The sequence below is a fragment of the Rhinatrema bivittatum genome, chromosome 9, assembly GCF_901001135.1.
Source record: "Rhinatrema bivittatum chromosome 9, aRhiBiv1.1, whole genome shotgun sequence".
Classification (NCBI taxonomy): Eukaryota; Metazoa; Chordata; class Amphibia; order Gymnophiona; family Rhinatrematidae; genus Rhinatrema; species Rhinatrema bivittatum.
Window position 1 is genome coordinate 185,017,091 of NC_042623.1, and position 24,064 is coordinate 185,041,154.

The 24,064-nt window shown below is 45.7% G+C and overlaps 1 protein-coding gene across 1 annotated transcript in view; it reads right to left on the reverse strand.

Annotated features, from left to right (window-relative positions):
- Positions 1-24,064, reverse strand: part of LOC115099202 (solute carrier family 12 member 9-like) — a 460,475-nt gene that overhangs the window by 413,966 nt on the left and 22,445 nt on the right. The window contains exon 2 of the mRNA XM_029616633.1: positions 15,711-15,845. Coding sequence (XP_029472493.1) covers positions 15,711-15,845 — 135 coding nt within the window. The remainder of the gene's footprint in view (positions 1-15,710; positions 15,846-24,064) is intronic.

A 24,064-nucleotide genomic window follows, 5' to 3' on the forward strand; every position in this document is an offset into this window, starting at 1 on the left:
CATATTTCTGTTTCAGTCTAATTTGATGTTCTTTTTTTATTATCTTTCTAATTTGATTAATTTTATTGTTTTATTTTATTGTTGTATATATTTTATCTATGTGATCACATTTTATATTTTTAATTGATATATTTTAACAAATTTTATTTATGTACTTAAATTATGTGAACCGGTATGATGTCCCACGAATATTGGTATATAAAAATAAATAATTAAATAAAATAAGCAAATAAATATTTCGCATTTTGGGATCATAGTAACTAAATGGAATATAGCGAGTAACAGAAAATTTTCTCTCTTTGAGGCCAGGAAGTATCAAGAGGGCTTTCTGTGAAGAGCAGAAGGATTTAGAAAGTTCATAGGATCTAACCACCTTGGCTAGATTTAAAAAAAAAAAAAAAAATCAGTGAACCCCGAAGGATAGATCTGAACATTAAAGTCAAAACCTTAAACTGAACAAAAGACTCTCTATAGGCAAACAATATAAATCTGAATGCACAGACTAAACATGATCATATGTCTTAACCCCCACCACCAACCATGTAGCATTACTTTGAAGTCGCTTAAGCCATCGCAAACTGGTGCCTGTCAAACCTTGGCGCATGCCATTCTAATAACGGAGTTTATTTGTAATCAGGTGACGCACTTCAATTTTAAGATCGGCCAACTCAAAAAATGGTTGCAGCTATCTAATTTTCTTGGAGTGAAAGAAGGCTGATTGTACCATAGCTTATATCTGAGTTCTCAAATTCAGATTATCCAGCCAAATTTCCTAACTCAAAACAGTATCTCTCCAGGCAAGTGACAGGCCTCCTCTCTCTCTGGTGAAACTAGGGCTGTCCCAAAGTCCCCTTCAATGGATGCAACTTCAATGTGTTCTGACTGAACCTGTTGCTAAAGCTGGCAAGCAAGCATCAATGTTCTTCATCGCTTTAATCTGACCCTCCCCGACTGGCGTCGCTAGCTGAATATCAGTGAACCAATGGCAATCTGTTGAGCTCTGCTACAGGACCCAGATCAGAATTAACTGTGAGGAACCATAGGATCCTTTGCCAGAAGGAGTGAACCAAGATCACAGGGAGGTACAGAGAGATCTAATGAATAGATGCTGGGGTTTGACCTCCCCCATGTGAGAGAAAGAGGCGGTGTGTGCTTGACTCTTTATAAAGCTCCTGCCACCATCATAAGGTGTGGATTCTCTCTTCAGTTTTTCCTGAGTTGCCCTGCTGTGGGGCGGGCAGCCCTGCTTGTGCAGTTCCCTTTTCTTTGATTATTTTTCTGGAGAAAGAACTCAGAGGACCTTCTTCACATAGATCTGGGTAATGAAGCAGAAAAAGTGTGTCTTAAACCTCTCTTTCATCCAGAGTTTTTGTAGCCCATTTGTTACTAGAGAAGGACGTATTTTTTTCACCCTTCTTCTCTCTCATCTGCTTCTCATTTTCATGAAGAGGTTTGTCTGTATTTTTATTGACCGAGAACCCTAGGGCCCGGGGACGCAGATTTTGTTTATACGGGGGAAAGAGGTCTCTTTCACCTAGAAGAAGGTGCGTCATCGCCAAGGAAATGGATTCACATCCATCGCCCGAGAGGAGGCGTTAAGATTGCATTGAAGAGCATTTTCACCGCTGACCCAGGCGCGCTACACTAGGGAAGAGAAAGCCAGCTTGAGTACTGCCAGGAAGACTACCGGAGAGAGGCATGAGGATTAGGAACGTCTTACGTCCTGTTAAGTAATTGGAACTAAATCTCCATCCATTACATGATGGGAAGAATCATCAAGTAAATGTGGGGAAATCTGGCGGAAGGTCTGCTCTGAATAACTGGAAAGGTCGAAGGAGCGAAAGTACAAAGGGATGTGATGTCAGCCTCAAAAAAAAAATATCCAAGAGAAGATCAAAAGGGCAAGGAGGCAAAAGGCCCAGGCCACAGCAAGGGCAAAACTTCCTGCATTGCACCGCATTTTCCCCCCAACGACTCAGAACGGGAGAAAAAACCTTTAGTGAATGAAGCCCTCTGGGGGCAGGAAAATCCCTCCAGCCCCTGGATGTACTGAAGTGGCTGAGTAGTCACAAGAGCGGGAATAACTTAAAATAAAAGGGGCAAGTGTTGGCTGACACCTCAGGGGAAGGAGCTTGCCTTTCTCCTGCTTTCTTCCTGGCTAGGGACTGGGTGTTCCTGCTGTAAGTGGCTCATCACGTTCAGAAAAGCAGCAAAGTCCCTCGCCATCAACACGGGGACAGCCTGGAGCCCTGGATGCATCGACCGGCTGCACCCACCCTATGCCAGCTCCGCTTTGCTTCCCTGGGCTGTCTCCTCCTTGGCTGCTCTCCCTGCTGTGGCACAGGTGGAGAGGGAAGCCCCCCACCTCCCCATATAGGAAAATGCTGCACAACGAGTCGGCAATGCCCAGAGCCCCGGCCGGCTTCCAGAGATCAAGAGAGGCATCTTCAGGGATTTGCTGCTAAAGCCGCTTCAAATGAAAGCCGAATGTGCGGCTTAGTCCCCGCTGGTCCTTTCTTTCCACCTGGTTGCAGGTGTGCAAAAAAAATAATCCAGCACAAACCAAGCTGGCTTCTGCTCTGGATTAGTTTGGTCTCAGCTGGGCTGCTGGTTTCTGGGGACTGGCAGAGATCCTTTCATCTCTGGTATTAGCTCCAGTAAATGGGGGGCTGCCGAGTGGAAAAGAAGGGGGTGGGGGGGGGGTCAATCTATCACAACAGCACCCTGTGGGATGAGGAGAGCTGAGTCCGGCCCCCCCCCCCCCCCAACTCCGCAGGAGTCTGAGCAAGGAACAATCCGGGTCGTGCAGGGAGAACGTTTGGGACTCCTTCCCCTTGATTTCCAGACCTGCATCTAGCACGCAGCTTGCAGTTCTGCGGCACTGCTGCACCTCTCTGCGATGCTGGGGGGCTTCTCCCGCATGCACCTGGCAAAAGTGCAATACAAGAACCAGGAAATACCACGTGCATTGTTTTTTTTTTTTATTCTGCCATCTTGATTTAGGTCTCTGCTCCTGGGTCTTGATCCAGGATAAAAAAAAAAAAATTATATACATCTACATCTATTTATTTATTTAGAATTTTTCTATACCGACATTCTTGAACAAAGATATCAAATCATATCGGTTTACAATAGAACAGAACTGTCGCGGCTATGGCGTTACATCGAACATAGAACAATAAACATAGAACAGGTCAACAATTCAACAATAACAAATAGTGAAATGCTTCATCAGAGAGTGACATAATATATATATAGGGGAACAACAACAGGGGCGGCTGTGTGCGTAATATCAAAAAACATTTAATGAAGTGTCATTATGCAGTGTCATTATTTATCAATCAATCTATCAATAAATAAATTAAGGTAAGCCGTTCTGACAGGCAACAAACAGAGAGCCGTGGAGGCTCCTCTCCAGGTCCCAGCAACTTTCTTCAAAGTAAGATATTTCCAGTTTAAAAGTCATGAAAAATCAGGAAGCCAAACCCAGGCCGACATTTAAAGATCCTCTTCTCACACAGGTGGAGGTCTCACCGACACCGCGGCAGATCTGACCCTGTACCAGCACCGGGCTTCCAGAACCAGGGTGGGATGGTACAGCAGGGCTGCAGAGAGAGCTAGGCATGGAGGCAGGATGGACCCCCACACGGCAGCCTGCTCCGTGGTATAACAGGGCCACGGGTGGCATTCAAAGCCAAGTCACCAAGTGTAGTCTAAAATCCTTCCACTGCACCAGAGAAGGACTTCAATAACTGCTTGCACAACAAATTACAGACAGGTAACCCCTGAGAGCTTACGAAACAAATGAGAGACAACGTGATTTATCCGAGGCGGCAGAAGCGAGATTTGAACCCCTATCTTCTGGCTCCCTTGTTCTAACCACTAGGCCACCCACTATCCACGAGAAGAACACAATAGTCAAGAAGCCCTGTTCATGCAGGAAAGCATCAATTCCTATTTTTTTTTATTTTCTGGTGTTTGTGTTGTGAAGGGAGGGGGGATGGTTCTTTTTCAAAAGTTCCTGGGAAATGCTAAAAGCCATTAAGCCGACTCTGGGTGTCCCCTCCGAAGCGCTCCACGGCGTTAATTACTGCCCAGACCTCTGGCGTTGCCAGGAAGCTAATCCAGCCAGTCCGCATGCACTCCTGGTGGTCCTCCCTGCTAGGCAGAGGTTGCACTGCAGGTGCCCGGCCCCTGCCATGCTGGACAGAGTTACCTTCCCGACCCCTGCCTCCACTGCTGATGTGCTGGCAGACTCGCTCTCCTTCTCAAAACGCCAGGAATACTCCAAGCACCAATTCCTGTCACCCCAACACGCGTAGCCCTCCTCTGGAACCAGCGGAGAGAATTTATCACGCTAAACACTGTTTCTTTTCAGGTGAGTCTCAGGGGGATTTCAGGAGAACATGTTGCTTTTTAAAAACAAGGCAATTTCTGCTTCCTGCACTGTGTCACAAATCCTGCGCTGTATTTGTACAATGCACAATGCATTCAATTAGAAACATCACAGCTTTGGCGTTTCCTAAAATGTAGCCCCAGTTCTGTTCTGGTCCTAAGCACAGGGGGTCCATGGGGAGGGCCGTGGACCTCTTGGGGTTCCTGTGCAGGGCTATTCCTGCTCACCAGTCCAGTCCTCAAAAAGATGACCATCCCTACCTGTGCTGCTGTTCAAAGCAAAAGTTCTTTACTGAACTAAAACCGAGTCCCATCCTCTGGCCCACTTCAGGACAATGCACCAGTAGTGCAACAAAATCCACAGCACACCTATGGAATCGCAGTTCCCTTCTCAACATAGGCCAGCTCTTCTGGATGTGCACCCCTTCCATTCTGGGCTCCCCCACTCCTGCCTGGTAGCTGAATTTTTTTTTTCCTTTCTTTTTTTGTCCTGTCTCTCGAGTCTGGCTCACTGTAGTTGAATCAGATTTTCTGACTCTGGTGGACATTCCCAGGCAAAGCTGCCACTCCTCTGGCATTCCCGGTACACTCGTCCCCAACATCCAGGGAATCCCCCCCTTCTCCTCAGGATCTTTTCCACTCCATCTAAGCTTCCAGAAACTCCCAGCTTAGAATCCTTCTTCGAGACTCCTCTAGATCTTTCCTAGGAGAGAAAGCTCCAAGCCACCCGGGACTCCAGTTCCCACAATCCTCTCACTGTGTCCACTCGAGTCACATGGGTGCAGAGGATTTTACACTGCTACCACCCTTTGCACACCAAATCACCTACAATGCACTAACGCCAAGCTATCTGGGCAAGGTCTGGATGGGGAACTCCCGACGCACTGCTGGTAGGATGACCTGCTGAGGCCACAAATGCCATACCAACCAGTCGCTGCTAGTAAGGGGCCGATTTTGGGGTCGCCTTACCTAAATTTCAGCCAAGGACTTTAAAAACTTAAAGTTGTGAGGATTGGTTTTGACATACACGAGCAGAGCTGCAAAACTAATGAATTACAACCTGTACTTAGCAGAGAGACAAGGTCTCAGCAGTGGACTAGCAGGGGGCGTTGTAAAGGAGTGCATGTTAGACCCTCCTTAAAAGTCCAGGGCCATGCATTTAGTCTGCTCCACCTTAAGACACCCACAGGAATCCTGGTCACCTGGGGAGAGGGTAAGACACCAAGGGCCAGAAGGAAAGAGGAGGGTCCCAGGTGAGAGTAGAAGAAAGCAAGAATGAACTATGATAAAACTAGTTATGTGTGAACTTCTGCATTTCTGTTTCCAGCATGCTGAGGTAAGCAGGCTTCTGTTTGTTTATTTGCTTGTAAATAATAAAACTCTGTGGAAGAACAGCCAGAGTCCAGACTGCTTACACTGTGCTACAGGGTGCAATAAGGCAGGAGTGAGGTACATTGGCAGAGCTGTGTGTGAGGGTCTCAGTACTGGAATAGCAGGAGGTGCTGCAGGGCAGGAGTGAGGTGCATTGGCAGAGCTGTGTGTGAGGGTCTCAGAACTGGAATAGCAGGAGGTGCTACAGGGCAGGAGTGAGGTGCATTGGCAGAGCTGTGTGTGAGGGTCTCAGAACTGGAATAGCAGGAGGTGCTGCAAGGCAGGAGTGAGGTGCATTGGCAGAGCTGTGTGTGAGGGTCTCAGTACTGGAATAGCAGGAGGTGCTGCAGGGCAGGAGTGAGGTGCATTGGCAGAGCTGTGTGTGAGGGTCTCAGTACTGGAATAGCAGGAGGTGCTGCAGGGCAGGAGTGAGGTGCATTGGCAGAGCTGTGTGTGAGGGTCTCAGAACTGGAATAGCAGGAGGTGCTACAGGGCAGGAGTGAGGTGCATTGGCAGAGCTGTGTGTGAGGGTCTCAGAACTGGAATAGCAGGAGGTGCTGCAAGGCAGGAGTGAGGTGCATTGGCAGAGCTGTGTGTGAGGGTCTCAGTACTGGAATAGCAGGGGTGCTGCAGGGCAGGAGTGAGGTGCATTGGCAGAGCTGTGTGTGAAGATCTCAGTACTGGAATAGCAGGGGGTGCTGCAGGGCAGGAGTGATGTGCATTGGCAGAGCTGTGTGTGAGGGTCTCAGAACTGGAATAGCAGGAGGTGCTGCAGGGCAGGAGTGAGGTGCATTGGCAGAGCTGTGTGTGAGGGTCTCAGAACTCGAATGGCAGGAGGTGCTGCAGGGCAGGAGTGAGGTGCATTGGCAGAGCTGTGTGTGTGTGTGAGGGTCTCAGAACTGGAATGGCAGGAGATGCTGCAGGGCAGGAGTGAGGTGCATTGGCAGAGCTGTGTGTGTGTGTGAGGGTCTCAGAACTGGAATGGCAGGAGGTGCTGCAGGGCAGGAGTGAGGTGCATTGGCAGAACTGTGTGTGAGGGTCTCAGTACTGGAATAGCAGGGGGTGCTGCAGGGCAGGGGTGAAGAGCATTGGCAGAGCTGTGTGTGAGGGTCTCAGTACTGGAATAGCAGGTGATGCTGCAGGGCAGGAATGAGGTGCATTGGCAGAGCTGTGTGTGTGAGGGTCTCAGTACTGGAATGGCAGGAGGTGCTGCAGGGCAGGAGTGAGGTGCATTGGCAGAGCTGTGTGTGAGGGTCTCAGAACTGGAATGGCAGGAGGTGCTGCAGGGCAGGAGTGAGGTGCATTGGCAGAGCTGTGTGTGAGGGTCTCAGTACTGTAATAGCAGGAGGTGCTGCAGGGCAGGAGTGAGGAGCATTGGTAGAGCTGCGTGTGAGGGTCTCAGTAAGGCTACAGATGGGTATAAACCATGGAATTAAACCACACTCTCACCCCCCCCCCCCCCCCAGTCATATTCCTTAAGTAAGCAGCACTGGATTAGTGACTTGCTTGCCCCTCTCTGCCTTCAAACCCAAGAGGGTCGGATAAATGTTGATGGAAAAAGGGGGAGCTGTGAAAAAAGGGAAGGAAGAGGAAGATTACAGGCATGATTTGAATTTTGGCGGCAGCTATCAAACTGTATCACAGTGGCAGTTCTTGGTGTATGCATGGGAGGATTCCAATCTCCTATCCCTGTGCTGGTGGTCAGGGGTGGTTCAATGGCGTAAGACCCCTTGCCCCAGTACACTTGCGGTCTACAAATCCGCCCTCCACTCTTACAGGAACTCAACACTACGAACAAAAAAAGACTTCTACGCTCTTAGAATACATGCTCTTGTATTTGATGCTAAGGCACTATGCTCTACGCTCTTAGAATACACGACCTCGTATTTGATGCTAAGGCACTATTCTCATACATAACCGAACTCACTAAAACCACCACTCCACTCATCCCGGACGACCAAGCACAAACTAAAGCCAACAAACTGGCAGCCTTCTTCCAGAGCAAAATTTCCAATTTCCTAACATGCCCCCCCCCCCCCACACACACACACACACACACCAGCTCTACCACTCCTCCCATCCCCTTTTCTTCCCTCTCATATATGGGAGCATCATTTGAATCTTTTGAACCCACATCTGCCATCGAAATAGAAACCATTCTAAAAAGAATGAAACCCTCTACCCATCCTTCCGACCAAATCCCGACTAAACTACTCTTATTAGTACTAGACACTATCGCCAGATGTCTGGCCGATATAATTAATAGAGATGTGAATCATGTGATTGATCGTCTTAACGATCGATTTCAGCTGGGGGGGGGGAGGGAATCGGATCGTCACGGTTTTGTTTTTGTAAATATCGCGTAAATCGGGGGAGGGCGGGAAAACCGGCACACTAAAACATCCCTAAAACCCACCCCGACCCTTTAAAATAAATCCCCCACCCTCCCGAACCCCCCCAAAATGCCTTAAATTACCTGGGGTCCAGAGCGGGAGTCCCGGTGTGATCTTTTACTCTCAGGCCTGCGGTGCATTGTAGAAATGGCGCCGGCGCTACCTTTGCCCTGTCATATGACAGGTCAAAGGTAGCGCCGGCGCCATTTTGTTTTTTGTCCCCCGACGTCAGGAGCGTAGGAGATCGCTCCCGGACCCCCGCTGGACCCCCAGGGACTTTTGGCCAGCTTGGGGGGGCCTCCTGACCCCCACAAGACTTGCCAAAAGTCCAGCGGGTCCAGAGTTGAGCATTGACTACTTTTTCCATTACCTTAGCAACAAAAGGTAGATTGGAGATAGGGCGGAAGTTGTTGGGGTCTTTTGTGTCTAAGTTCGGTTTCTTAAGAAGTGGTTTGAGAGTGGCGAGTTTTAGCACCTCTGGGAAAATTCTTTGTGACAAAGAGCAATTAATTATTAGGGATGTGAATCGTTTTTTGACGATTTAAAATATCGTCCGATATATTTTAAATCGTCAAAAATCGTTAGAAGCGCGATACAATAGGAATTCCCCCGACTTATCGTCAAAAATCGTAAATCGGGGAAAGGGGAAGGGGGAGGGCGGAAAAACCGGCACACTAAATCAACCCTAAAACCCACCTTCCACCTCCCGGTCGAATCATTTTGCCGTACGGCCGGCGCCATTTTGCGCAAAATGGCGCCGGCTGTACGGCAAAACGATTCGACTGCAGGAGGTCGCTCCCGGACCCCCGCTGGACTTTTGGCAAGTCTTGTGGGGGTCAGGAGGCCCCCCCAAGCTGGCCAAAAGTCCCTGGGGGTCCAGCGGGGGTCCGGGAGCGATCTCCTACGCTCCTGACGTCGGGGGACAAAAAACAAAATGGCGCCGGCGCTACCTTTGACCTGTCAGGGCAAAGGTAGCACCGGCGCCATTTCTACAACGCACCGCAGGCCCAAGAGTAAAAGATCACACCATGACCTCCCAAACCCCCCCCCCATTTTGGGGGGGTTCGGGAGGGTGGGGGATTTATTTTAAAGGGTCGGGGTGGGTTTTAGGGTTGTTTTAGTGTGCCGGTTTTTCCGCCCTCCCCCTTCCCCTCCCCCTTTCCCCGATTTACGATTTTTGACGATAAGTCGGGGGAATTCCTATTGTATCGCGCTTCTAACGATTTTTGACGATTTAAAATATATCGGACGATATTTTAAATCGTCAAAAAACGATTCACATCCCTAATAATTAATTGCTCTTTGTCACAAAGAATTTTCCCAGAGGTGCTAAAACTCGCCACTCTCAAACCACTTCTTAAGAAACCGAACTTAGACACAAAAGACCCCAACAACTTCCGCCCTATCTCCAATCTACCTTTTGTTGCTAAGGTAATGGAAAAAGTAGTCAATGCTCAACTCTCAAACTATCTCGAAAACCACAATATACTTCACAACTCTCAATACGGATTCCGGAAATCCCTAAGCACAGAAACCCTACTCATCTCCCTCACAGACCACCTCATTATTGGTCTAGATAGGGGGACCTCCTTCCTGCTAGTGCTCCTCGACATCTCGGTGGCCTTCGACACGGTGAACCACTCCATCCTCCTGAATAGACTATCCGACATAGGGATAACAGGAACGGCCCTCAGATGGTTTGACTCCTTTCTCACCAGTAGAGGTTATAAAGTCAAAGTTAACAAAGAATCTCCACTCATCAATCCCTCACTAGGAGTTCCTCAGGTCTTCTCCCTGTCTCCAACCCTCTTCAACATATACCTCCTTCCCCTCTGCCAACTGCTACCAGATCTAGGGTTGAAACATTATCTCTACGCCGACGATGTTCAAATTCTAATCCCTATAACCGAATCCCTTACAAAAACACTTAAGTACTGGGACAACTGCCTTTAAGCTATCAATCTCTTCCTCTCCAGCCTAAACCTGGTACTCAATGCGGCCAAAACGGAACTCCTCCTTATATCACCTGAACACAGTGATACACCTCAACCAACCCAACCCAATACTCTAATCACACAAGTAAGAGATCTTGGAGTAGTAATCGACAACCATTTGAACTTCAAGAAGTTCATCAACCAAACCACCAAGGATTGCTTCTACAAATTACAGGTACTCAAACAACTCAAACCACTCCTGCACTTTCAAGACTTCAGATTGGTTCTCCAAGCCATTCTGTTCTCTAAGATTGACTACTGCAATTCCATTCTGCTTGGTCTCCCCTCCTCCTCCACCAAACCACTTCAAATGCTCCAGAATGCGGCCGCTAGAATCCTTACAAACACCAACAGAAGAGAGCATATTACACCCATCCTCAGAGATTTGCATTGGCTGCCTATAAGCTTTAGAGTCATGCACAAAGCCCTTAATATCATTCACAAAACTATTCACCACCAGGTCCTCATCGACCTGCAACTCCCACTCAGACTCCACACATCTTCTACACCTATCAGGGAAGCATACAAAGGATCCCTACATGCCGCCTCCACTAAATCCACCCATCTAACAACCACTAGAGAACGGGCCTTCTCGACAGCGGGACCAACCATATGGAATGCCATCCCCCCGGATCTCAGACATTCAAGAAAAAACTTAAAACCTGGCTGTTTCGACAAGCCTTCCCATAACTAAACCAGCACTAACTAGGTCATGGAATACGTCACGGATATTAGTCTTGTAACTAGACAAGCTTCAGCAAAATCACTGTTACTGCACTGTTATTGTTACTGAGTTACTCCTTCCGCTTCTAGCGTTTCCTACTCCTTAGCCCCATTACCCCTGTTTTCTTGTAACTTTCCTGCAACTTTGTTTTTGTTAAGGTTTTATCACACTGTTCCTTGTAAACCGATTTGATATGATATTTTTTCATGAAAGTCGGTATAAAAAAGTATAAATAAATAAATAAAATAATTCATGAAGCAGAGTGAGGTGGTGGCCTCAGGCGGCAACATTTTGAAAGGCATTTCTCTAACTTCGCATACAGTTTTTATCGCATAGCCTCTGGAGGACTAGGTGAACATCCTGGCGGTGGGAGCTGAGATCCTTAGAAAAGATGAGAATATCATCGAGGTGCACGATGACACAGACGTAGAGGAGGTCTCTGAAGATTAATTCATCATTATTCTGAAATATGGCGGGGGGCATTACATAAACCAAAGGACATTACTAAATTCTCACAGTGCCCATCTCACGTACTGAATGCCATCTTCAATTCATCTCCGTGTTTGATCCAAATTAGACTGTAGTCCCCGCTTTCGTCTCCGGAGCAGATAAAGGATATACTCTCCCAAGAGGTGGTTCAGTGTTGGGTAGCAGATCGATGGTACAGTTGTACACCCTTTGGGAAGGCAGAGTGATAGCCTCCTTTTTTGGTCGGTGTAATTGGAGTACTGTGCTGGCAGCCCTACTAGGGTCGTCTACCAGGGGCAAGAGAGGTGGTGATTCAACATGTTGCAGGAACGAGCTGTGGCAATGAGAGCCTCAGCTGGTCAGCTGTAAAGACCCCCAGTCAAAGTGTGGAGAAGTTACAACCAGGGCAGGCCCAGCACACTGGGACGTACTGCCTTATCGATGATACGAAAGACCATGCTCTCTACGTGTAGCAAGCCATGGCTAGGGTGATCTGGCCGGGAAGAGGATCCATGTGAATCGAGGAGATGACTAAGGGTGTCTCTCTCTGGTAACCATGAGAAGCTGCAAGTGGTCATGAAGGCTTTCATTATGAAATCCCCCCCCCCCCCCCCGTCATCAGGTCCACCAGGGCCTGGGTAGGAAATTCTTGCTTATTCACAGCGATAGTCACCGGGAGCGATAGTTGAGGAGCAGAAGTTATGAAGCCTAAAATCACCTCCCCACCAGATCCTGGGCTAGTTGGTTTCCTGGCTTTAGTGGACAGGGTGCCATCGGGTGCCCTGTCCCAGCACAGTTAGAAGCATAGTCCCCTACTGATGTTGACGGAGCCTTTCTTCAGGGGTGAGGGGGCCCCGGCTGAGCTGCATCGGTTCTTCCAGGTGTGCTTGGGCTGGTGCTGCCATTGGAACAGGAGAAAGAGGGCACTGAAATTGAGGATCCAGCATGAGCTCCCGAGCATCCAGCGGAGCTCCCGAGCCTGTGGCTGGAGGTGACGGCAGATTCTTCCGGCTAAATTAAATAAAGCCATCCAGGGATTCTGGGAGCTTGCAGGCGGTCAACTCATCCTTGACCCGTGGCAACAGTCCCTCCATGAATAGACTATGGAGGCTATCCTCCCCCCCAGTTTAGCTCTGTGGCCATGGTCTGAAATTTTACCTTGACGCAGGTGCAGAAGATCCAAACCCACCGTGGACTTCCATCTGGGTTCGTAGAAGACAAGCTTGAAGGCTTGACAAATTTCTGAAGACACTGGAGAAGAGGATCCCCCCATTCTCATAATGATGAGGCCCAGGCCAGGGCCTTACATTCCAGTAGGGAGAGCACGAAGGTAGTATTGACCGAGTCGTTGGGAAACAGTGCCGGCTGGAGCAAGAAGTCCATGAAGCACTGGTTAAGAACCCTCGGGATTGTTTTGGATCCCTAGCGTACCAGGGTGGTGCCAGTAGCTGAATCATGGGCAGCACAGGTACAACTAGAGGAGTGGCAATGGCAGCAGGAGGAGAAGAGGCGGCCGACAATGCAGCTGCATACAGGGAGGCGCTGAGTCATTCCATGGAGCTCAAGAAACTGCTGCTGCTGCTGGATCTTCTGTGCTAAGCCCTGGATGGCCTGAAGGCCCGAGGCATCCACTGGATCCATGGCCTCAGTAATCTGTTGCGAGCGTGGACCCTTAGGCTGAGGGGGAGTTGGCGCTATCTACAGAGAAGAGTCCTGCAGGTCCCCACCATTGGCAGGTGGAGCTGCCTGAAGCAGAGTCCAACTGGAGCTTCAGTAATTCCAGACCTTGTTCCCCTTAGGTGCCAGCGCAGGCACCCAAGTCTCTGTGGAGGTGAAGATCTGTCACGTAGAAGAGGCTGCAGGCCAGCATGGAGAAAGCAGAGTCAGGGCAACCAGAGGTCGAGACAGGGAACAGGCAAGCGGAGTCAGGTTCAGGCTGTGGTCAGTGACAGGTGAGTTCACTCAGTGTCGTGGTTCAATCAGTAACGGTGAGAAGGCAGTGGTCAGGCGGAGGTCAAACAGCATTGAGGTCCAATCTGAGGTCAAGCCAGAAGTCCAATCCAAAGCCAAAGCTAGAACTCCGATCCGAGGTCAAAGCCAAAAGTCCAATCCGATGAGACGAGGGATGAAGAGAAGGAAGGAGGACGAAGAACCACAGGAGCAAGACGAGACACTGGACAAGCGAAGGAAAGACTGACCATGAAGACAAGAACTCAGAAGACAAACCAAATTGCCAAGGAATGAAAAACAGGACACAGGAAAGACACACAGTGGAATCAGGAACCAAGGATCAGGAACAAGGATCGCAGAGGCAAAGCGTTTCTCCAATGAAGTCAACCTATTGCCGAGGCGTTGAAGGGACATCCAGGAAGGCCTGAAATACTGAGCAGGCTACGATGTCATTAGGAGGCGCCTCTGCCAGACTCTTGCCGCTGGCCCTTTAAATTGCCGGCAGTCAGCATGCATGCTCCCCGAGGGGAGCGCAGCCAGGAACAGCGGCGTCCTGCCACGGAGTACTGTGTGGCGTGCTCTCAGGCCATGGTGCGGCCTGCTGCCGTGTTGAGAGGAGGAGGCTGGCGCCAGGTCAGCGGAGGGCTCTGCAGGAGGAGGACAGAAGTGCGGGCCGCAGAATGCAACATTTTCATGGGTGGGATTGATACTGTTTGAGCTCTGGCAGTTAGTGCCATTTTGCTAGGGGAGGTTTGCACAAGGCACCCTTTCCCCCTTCTTGTTCCAGACCTCCTCCCATGAAGCCTAAGGGGTCTTTTCCCAAAGGAACATACAACAAAACCAAGATTAGGGACAGAGGCATCCTGCCCCCTGAAGGGGATAACCAGAAATCCACACTGAAAAATGGTGGCACAGGATTTTATACTCCATGGACTTCACCATTTCAGACTCCCACAGAGGGGAGGGGGAGGGGGAGCTACAACCCAGACATCATCTACTTCTATTTCCTCTGCAAATATGAAATAATCCTCTTATTAGAGAAGCTCAGGAAGAAGAGAATGGTAGAAATTCCTGCGATATAGCAAGCTACAAACTACGGGCCTCATTTCCTATGGCTTTTCTCCCATTCTGTGTCTACGGGGCCCCCAGACATCAGAGAGATCCTTCATCCTACCCATGCTGCTCATGTAAAGTAGTCTATACTATTCAATGAGGACAACGTCAAGAAGGACGCTCTATGGGTGAGGCAAGCTGGAACTTGCACCGACAAGATCAAACATCGGGAAGACCTCCGTAGGGGAGCACTTCTCAGGAGCAGACCACTACATCACGGACCCTATCATCAGGACACCCAAAGGGGAAATTCAGAACAATCTGGAAATGTAAGACATCTGAAGATACGTTGATCAGAACAGACATGCAAGGACAAAGGAACTGCACTGGCTGCCGGTTTCCTTGGGCACACAGTTCAAAATAGGATGCCTTACCTTACCGGCTGCATGTTGGGGAAGTCCACCATATCTTGCTGGTCTTTGGCAGCCATATTTGAGATCACCTCAGCATGAGCTATTACGAATTCCATCTTTAAGGGAGATGAGATGAGAACAGATAGAGGGTGGACGTTTTTTTCCTCTTTAACTCACAACCTTGGGAATTCCTTTTCACAGTTACAGAAAGAGTTCAGTAAATTTAAGAAATACCTCAAGACTCGCCTTTTCCTTAAGGCCTTTGAGAATTTAATTAGGTCTTATATCCCCTAAAACCTGGTTGATTTTATTGGTTGCACACCAGTTTCTGTTTTTACAGTTTGAACAATTTATCATACATTAATTAGAATGATGACTTCAATTGACCTAAAACATCTAATAGGTTCACGTTTGTTCTTATTGTATAAAATAGTTTTGTGTTATGTGCTGAATTATAGTGTATGTTTTATACCTTGCTGTTTTAATGTTTAACTTAGTTTTATTTTGTTTTATTTTTAGACTCTTACGATTATTAATTTTTATTCGTATCTTGATGTACATCGCATTGGGTTTCCTAGGGAAAATATGCAATTAATCAAATACATTAACTAACTAACTTGGGGTTTTTTCACTCTAACATATTATCCCACACCCCAGCCAAGCCCTTAACCCCTTCAAAACCACCATGCAATATATTTTAAGATTTACTTTTATTTTTGGACAATGTCATCTTCTGCTCACACTCTTCGGTCCCGGAGAAGGGGATGTTAGCGCCTGAAATGTATTAAGTTGGACCAACAGAATGGTATCACCATTAATCTGTGGTTCCATAAATTATTTCACAAATTGTTCTGTCTAGCGAAATAATATTTTTAAGTTGTTGTTCTACCACAGCTTCCATACACCTGTGGTGTACCTTGCACTGCTGAAATGTTATTGTAAAGGATACAGTACACTCCCCCAGAGTCCAGGGCATCATTGGCGGAGATGGCACAGAGTGAAAGCACTGCCATGGCGATGATGGTGTAAGCCACTGCCAGCATGCCCAGCGTCTCATATAGACCAGACTGTCCGACCACAAAGCCTACCAGAGGGACAGAGAGCACAGAGCAATAGGGTAACCTCTTCCCAGCTTACAGAATACGTCCATATCCAGTGACAGAATAGCCACTGCACCCCCCTCCCCCATACCACCGAACCTCCCTGCTCCAAGGCAGAGCGCAGTGACCACACAAGGCAATCTCTTTCATTGAGAGGGCAAACATGGGGGGGGAGTGTGCCAGCCAACACTTTCATCAACGGTACCACTGGAAGTCCACAGAGTGACCGTCAGTCGGCTAATACCTAACATGATATGTGGTGCTCAGGAAGGCGGCCTAGAGTGAGCTTCATGTTATGGGACCCGTCAGCTCAGCTTTAAAACAAAAATGCTCCTAGAGTAGAATAAATGATCCAAATTACTGCACCTTCTGGCGAAGAAGGAAAGAGTGGACAAAGGAAAATTCCCACAAAAGGGACATGGGGAGCCTATGACATGGTTAGCAATGGATGAAGACGACTATACACCTTGGGTTCTTTATACTATACTGTACACCCTGGGGTCTATATACTATGCAATACACCCTGGACTCTCTATACTATACTATACATCCTGGGCTCTCTATATGCAATACACCACAAACTCTAATCTATGCTATATACCCTGGGATCTATATACTATACACTGCAGGCTTTCTATACTATGCAATACACCTCAGACTCTCTATACTATGCAATACACCCCAGACTCTCTATACTATACTATACACCCTGGGCTCTCTATACTATACTATACACCTTGGGCTCTATATACTCTACTATATACTATACTGTACACCCTGAGGTCTATATACTATACTATACACCTTGGGCTCTATATACTCTACTATATACTATACTATACACCCTGGGGTCTATATACTATAATATTCACCCTGGGCTCTCTATACTATGCTATACACCTCAGACTCTCTATACTATACTATACACCCTGGGCTCTCTATATGCAATACACCACGAACTCTAATTATGCTATACACCCCAGGCTCTATATACTATACTATACACCGCAGGCTTTCTATACTATACTATATACCCTGGGATCTATATACTATACTATATAGCTTGGGCTCTCTATACTATGCTATATACCCCAGGGTCTATATACACTATGCTATATACCCTGGGATCTATATACTATACCATATACATTGGGCTCTCTATACTATGCTATACAAACCAGGCTCTTTAAACTATACTATACACCCCGGGCCCTCTATACTGTGCTTACACCCTGGGCTGTATATACTATACTATACTATATATCCCAGGCTCTATATACTATGCTATACACCCTGGGCCCTCTATACTATGCTATATACCCCAGGGTCTATATACTATACTATACTATATACCCTGGGGTCTATACATTATACACCCAGGGGGTGGCAGGAAATTTGAATCAAACAGTTACCAACAAGGGCCCTGAATTTGGTGGTTGGTGAAACAGATAAGTGAGGGAGCTTGCTGGGCAGACTGGATGGGCCGATTGGTCTTTTTCTGCCATCATTTCTATGTTTCTATGTTATACACCCCACGCTCTCTATATATGCTATAAAACCTGGGCTTTATATATTATACTATGTACCCTGGGGTCTATACTATACTATACACCTCGGGGATCTATATAATATGCAATATACCCTGGGTTCTATATACTGTGCTATACACCCTGGGGGTCTAATTACTATAATATACACCCCGGTCTCTATACAATGCTATAGATCCCAGGCTCTCTATACTATGCTATACATCCAGGGTCTATATACTATACACCTTGGGGTCTAAATACTATGCTATATACCCCAGACTCTATATACTATACTATAAATCCCAGGGACTGTACAGTATATTATACACCCCAGGTTCTATATACTATACTATACACATCAGAATCTATATACTATACTATATATCCTAGAGTCTATATAATATAATATATACCTGGGCTCTATATAATATAATATACACCCCAGGGTCTCTGACATGGTTAGCAAGAGATGGAGAGGACTATATACCCCAGGCTCTAAATACACTATACTATACACTCTTGGCTCTGATTATACTATACTATAAATTACTATAGTCCTCTTCACCTCCTGTTAACCATGTCAGAGACCCTGGGGTATATAGCAAAGTATATAGACACCGAGGTGTCTAGTATGTAGAGTCCGGGGTGTATAGTATAGTATAGTTTAGTATATAGAGCCTGGGGTGTATACTATACACTCTAGTCTCTATATACTATTCTATACACCCCAGGGCTCTGACATGGTTAGCAATAAATGGAGAAGACAATACACTGGGCTCTATATACTATACTATACTCCATGGCTCTATATACTATACATCCCGGGTTCTATATATTATACTATACACCCTGGGTCCATATACTATACTGTATAACCTGGGGTCTATATACTATACTATTCTATCCACCCCAAGGTCTGACATGTTAGCAAGAGAAGGAGAGCACTATACACCCCAGGCTCTATATACTATGCTATACACCCCAGGATTTATATACTATGCTATACTATACTATATACCCTGGGTTCTAATTATTATACTATATTCCCCAGGGTCTATGCACTATGCACCCCAGGCTCTTTATAGTATACTATACACATCAGGGTCTATATTCTATATAATAAAATACACTCCAAGCACTATATACTATACTATATACTCCAGTCTCTATATACATCCCTGGGTCAGAGACCTTGGGGTGTATAGCAAAGTATATAGACACTGGGGTGTATAGTATATAGAGTCCAGGGTGTATAGTATAGTATATAGAGCCTGGGGTGTATACTATACACTCTAGGTTCTATATACTATGCTATATACTCCAAGATCCATATATTATATTATACACCTCAGGGTCTCTGAGGTATATAGTGATAAATTGCAGGAGGACCTTGTGAGACTGGAAAATTAGGCAACCAAATGGCAGATGAAATTTAATGTGGATAAGTAAAATGTGATGCATATAGGGAAAAATAACACATGCTGTAGATACCGCCCAGGAAAGAGATCTAGGCGTCATAGTGGATAATACTTTGAAATCATCAACTCAGTGTGCTGCAGCAGTCAAAAAAGCAAACAGAATGTTAGGAATTATTAGGAAGGGAATGGTTAATAAAACGGAAAATGTCATAATGCCTCTGTATCGCTCCATGGTGAGACCTCACCTTGAATACTGGGTACAATTCTGGTCGCCGCATCTCAAAACATATAGTTGTGATGGAGAAGGTACAGAGATGGGCAACCAAAATGATAAAAGGGATGGAACAGCTCCCCTATGAGGAAAGGCTGAAGAGGTTAGGACGTTTCAGCTTAGAGAAGAGACGGCTGAGGGGGGATATGATTGAGGTTTTTAAAATCATGAAAGGTCTAGAATGGACAAATGTGAATTGGTTATTTACTCTTTCAGATGATAGAAAGACTAGGGGGCACTCCATGAAGTTAGCATGGGGCACATTTAAAACTAATCGGAGAAAATTATTTTTCGCTCAACGCACAATTAAACACTGGAATTTGTTGCCAGGGGATGTGGTTAGTGCAGTTAGTGTAGCTGGTTTTAAAAAAGTTTTGGATACTTTCTTGAAGAAGTTCATTACCTGCTATTAATCAAATTGACTTAGATAATAGCCATTGCTATTACTAGCATCAGTAGCGGATATACTTAGTTTTTGGGTACTTGCCAGGTACCTGTAGCCTGGATAAGAACATAAAAACATAAGAAATTGCCATGCTGGGTCAGACCAAGGGTCCATCAAGCCCAGCATCCTGTTTCCAACAGAGGCCAAAACCAGGCCACAAGAACCTGGAAATTACCCAAACACCAAGAAGATCCCATGCTACTGATGCAATTAATAGCACCGCAGGCTTTCTATACTATGCTATATACCCTGGGATCTATATACTATACTATACTATACTATATACCTTGATTCAAATAACTTGATTAATAGCAGTTAATTGACTTCTCCTCCAAAAACTTATCCAAACCTTTTTGAACCCAGCTACACTAACTGCACTAACCACATCCTCTGGCAACAAATTAATTGTGTGTTGAGTGAAAAAGAATTTTTTCCGATTAGTCTTAAATGTGCTACTTGCTAACTTCATGGAATGCCCCCCTAGTCCTTCTATTATCCGAAAGTGTAAATAACTGATTCACATCTACTCTTCAAGACCTCTCATGATCTTAAAGACCTCTATCATATCCCCCTCAGTCGTCTCTTCTCCAAGCTGAAAAGTCCTAACCTCTTTAGTCTTTCCTCATAGGGGAGCTGTTCCATCCCCTTTTTCATTTTGGTCGCCCTTCTCTGTACCTTCTCCATCGCAATTATATCTTTTTTGAGATGCGGTGACCAGAAGTGTACACAGTATTCAAGGTGCAGTCTCACCATGGAGCGATACAGAGGCATTATGACATTTTGGTCACTATTGGACACAGGATGCTGGGCTTGATGGACCCTTGGTCTGACACAGTGTGGCAATTTCTTATGTTCTTATGGTTAGCAAGAAATGGAGAGGAGAATGCACTCTGGGCTCCATATACTATATTATACTCCCCAAGCTCTATACACTATACACCCCGGGCTCTATATACTACACTATATACTCTGGGGTCTGTATACTGTATTATGTACCCTGGAGTATATATACTATGCTATATACCTTGGGCGCTATAAACTATACCCTGGGGTCTAGATACTCTTTGCTATACAGTCCAAGGTCTCTACCATGATTAGCAAGAGATGGAGAGGACTATACACTCCAGGCTCTCTATATTTACTATAACCCCCCCCCCCCCCGGGTTCTATATACTATGCTATACACCCGGGCCCTATATACTATTTATTTAACAGCTTTTATATACCGATGAACTTTGGGAACATCTCATCGATTAATAAGGAACAAAAATTAGCAACAGGCTTTACAGTGAACAAAGAACTGAAGGAAATTTAAAGGGGGGAGGGGGGAAAGAACTAGGGGAGGAGGGAGAGGAGGAAAAGGTCAAGGGACAGGGAGTAATAGTTGACTATATTAAACATAACATTCTTATAGGGAGAAACTATGTACAGATTATATACAAATTATATACAAATTTTCGATAGCAAAGGAGTTAATGCAACTTGTCTTATCATGGGCTACAAGAGGTTATGCTGACATATTGTACTTTGATTTGAATTTGTAGATGTTACAATGGGTAGTGAATTGCGGGTAAGTAAAACGCAGAAGGTCATACAGTGGTAGATGTAAGGAGGCGTCAGGGACAGCATTAGAGAGGGTGTGCAGTTAGGTGTAAGCTTGCTTGAAGAGCCAAGTCTTAAGGTTCTGCTTGAATTTTTTAGGGCATGACTCTTGGCGGAGTGAGGATGGTAGCTTGTTCCAAAGGGAAGGCCCTGCTAGGGAGAAGGCCACTTTCTTTGGTGGAGCAAAGCTTAGTAAGTTTGGGTGAGGGGGGGTATGCAGGGTGGCCAGGTACTGTTTTCTGGTGGGTCTATCATTGGTGTGAAAGGTGAAATGTTCTTTAAACCAGTGCATGTTTTGGTTGTGAAGGGATTTGTGGATTAGAGTGAGAGATTTGTATGTAATTCTTGATGTAACGGGTAACCAATGCAGATGTTTAAGTACAGGGATAATGTGGTCGCTTTTATGGGTGTTGGTGAGGATACGGGCTGCTGCATATTGGAGGGGTTGGATGGTGCTTTTAGGTAAGCCCAAAAGCATAGCATTACAGTAGTCAATTTTCGAAAGGATGAAGGCTTGTAGTAGAGTATGAAAATCATTGAGGTGTAAAAGGGGTTTGAGTTTTTTCAGTGTATGCAGTTTGAAGAAACAGTCTTTAAGGGTGGCATTGATGTATGTTTTGAAGTTAAAATGATTATATAGGGTGATGCCGAGGCTGCGCACGTGTTGGGGGAAGGTGATATTAGTAGGGGGAGCGTTGATCGATGGTAGTGGAGGTTTGATGCTGTGGGGTGAAATGAGGATGAGCTCTGTTTTACAAGTGTTGAGTGCGAGGAAATTGTTAGATAGCAGATTGCTGATGACAGCGAGGGCGGATTTCCAAGTTTCGATGGCTTTGTGTATTGTGTCCGTTACGGGTATCAGTATCTGCACATCATCCGCATATATAAAATGCGGAAGGCCTAGTTTTGAGAGGAGATGGCAGAGGGGGAGGAGGTATATATTGAAAAGTGTAGAGGAGAGGGATGAGCCTTGGGGTACACCTTGAGCTAGGGTAATAGGTTTGGAGATGCAATTTCCAATTTGCACACTGAATTGTCTCTCCGTCAGGTTCGATTGGAACCATTGTAAAGCAGATCCTGAAATGCCGATATCAGTGAGGCATTCTAGTAGTGTATGGTGGTTGACAGTATCAAAGCGGAGGAGATATTAAGAAGTATTAAGATGTGTGATAGACCTTTATCTAGGCTTTTTAGGATATGGTCAGAGATTGATATGAGCAGTGTCTCTGTGCTGTGGTGTTTGCGAAACCCGTATTGAGAGTGAAAGAGAATATTATGTTTGTCCATATAGTCTGATAGTTGGTGATTGACTGATTTCTCTACGATTTTTGTTATAAGGGGCAGATTAGAGATATGGCGGAAATTGGGAAGATCGGAGGGGTCCATGGAAGGTTTCTTTAAAATAGGTTTTACATGCCATTGTAAAATGGTATGTAAAATAGGTTTTACTATGCTATACCCCTGGGTTCTATATACTATACTATACTATACAACCTGGGGTCTATAATCTGTACTATACTATACACTCCAGGATCTCTGGGCTCACACTTCTGGCCAGTTTACATTTAATTTAATCAATTTAAATGGATTGAGCTACCATTATACAATTCTGCTATTCCCCAGAGGCATTGCTAACTACTTATAAGACTAGGCAGGGGCCATTTGATCCTCCCCTAAGATTTGAATAATTAAAAATTCAACAATCACAATCAGCCTCCTTTCCCAGGAACGATCTTGTAAAAACACAGGATACAAGTGTTCCTGAGATCCTGCTGGCTTTATAAGGAAAGGTTAAGAAGTCAGCACCAGCCAGACTGGAAGAGACGGGGATATACTGTTCCGTTCTGTACTGTACTGTCCTGGCAGACTCTTACAGGATCACTGATGTGCTCCCCGTTTCTTATCAAGGAGCTCTCACCAGCTCTGTTCCACTTGGTGAGGCTATCCTTGTTTTCACAAAATTATTTATCTCTTCAATACCTCTCTCCATAACACAAAAAATAAATTGTACATAGAACATACAAAACTTAACACTAGATATTATATTCTAGTCATGGGATTACAGGCAGATTCTGAAACCTATTACTGGATCAGCATACAAATTAGCTAAGGATATTGTACATGAGCTTTTGAAACCACAGAGATCCCTTCTTCAGATGTCACTTCAGAGATCTCATTCACATCTGAAGACGGGACCTATGTGGTCACACTGGAGAGTGGCCAATGTAACCCCAATATTTAAAAAAGGCTCCAGGGGCGATCCGGGTAACTATAGACCAGTGAGCCTGACTTCAGTGCCGGGAAAAATAGTGGAAACTATTCTCAAGATCAAAATTGTAGAGCATATAGAAAGACATGATTTAATGGAACACAGTCAACATGGATTTACCCAAGGGAAGTCTTGCCTAACAAATCTGCTTCATTTTTTTTTAAGGGGTTAACAAACATGTGGATAAAGGTGAACCGGTAGATGTAGTGTATTTGGATTTTCAGAAGGTGTTTGACAAATTCCCTCATGAGAGGCTTCTACGAAAAACTAAAAAGTCATGGGATAGGAGGTGATGTCCTTTCGTGGATTACAAGCTGGTTAAAAGACAGGAAACAGAGAGTAGGATTAAATAGTCAATTTTCTCAGTGGAAAAGGGTAAACAGTGGAGTGCCTCAGGCATCTGTACTTGGACCGGTGCTTTTCAATATATATATATAAATGATCTGAAAAGGAATACGACGAGTGTGGTTATCAAATTTGCGGATGATACAAAATTATTCAGAGTAGTTAAATCACAAGTGGATTGTGATACATTACAGGAGGACCTTGCAAGACTGGAAGATTGGGCATCCAAATGGTAGATGAAATTTAATGTGGACAAGTGCAAGGTGATGCATATAGGGAAAAATAACCCTTGCTGTAGTTACACAATGTTAGGTTCCATATTAG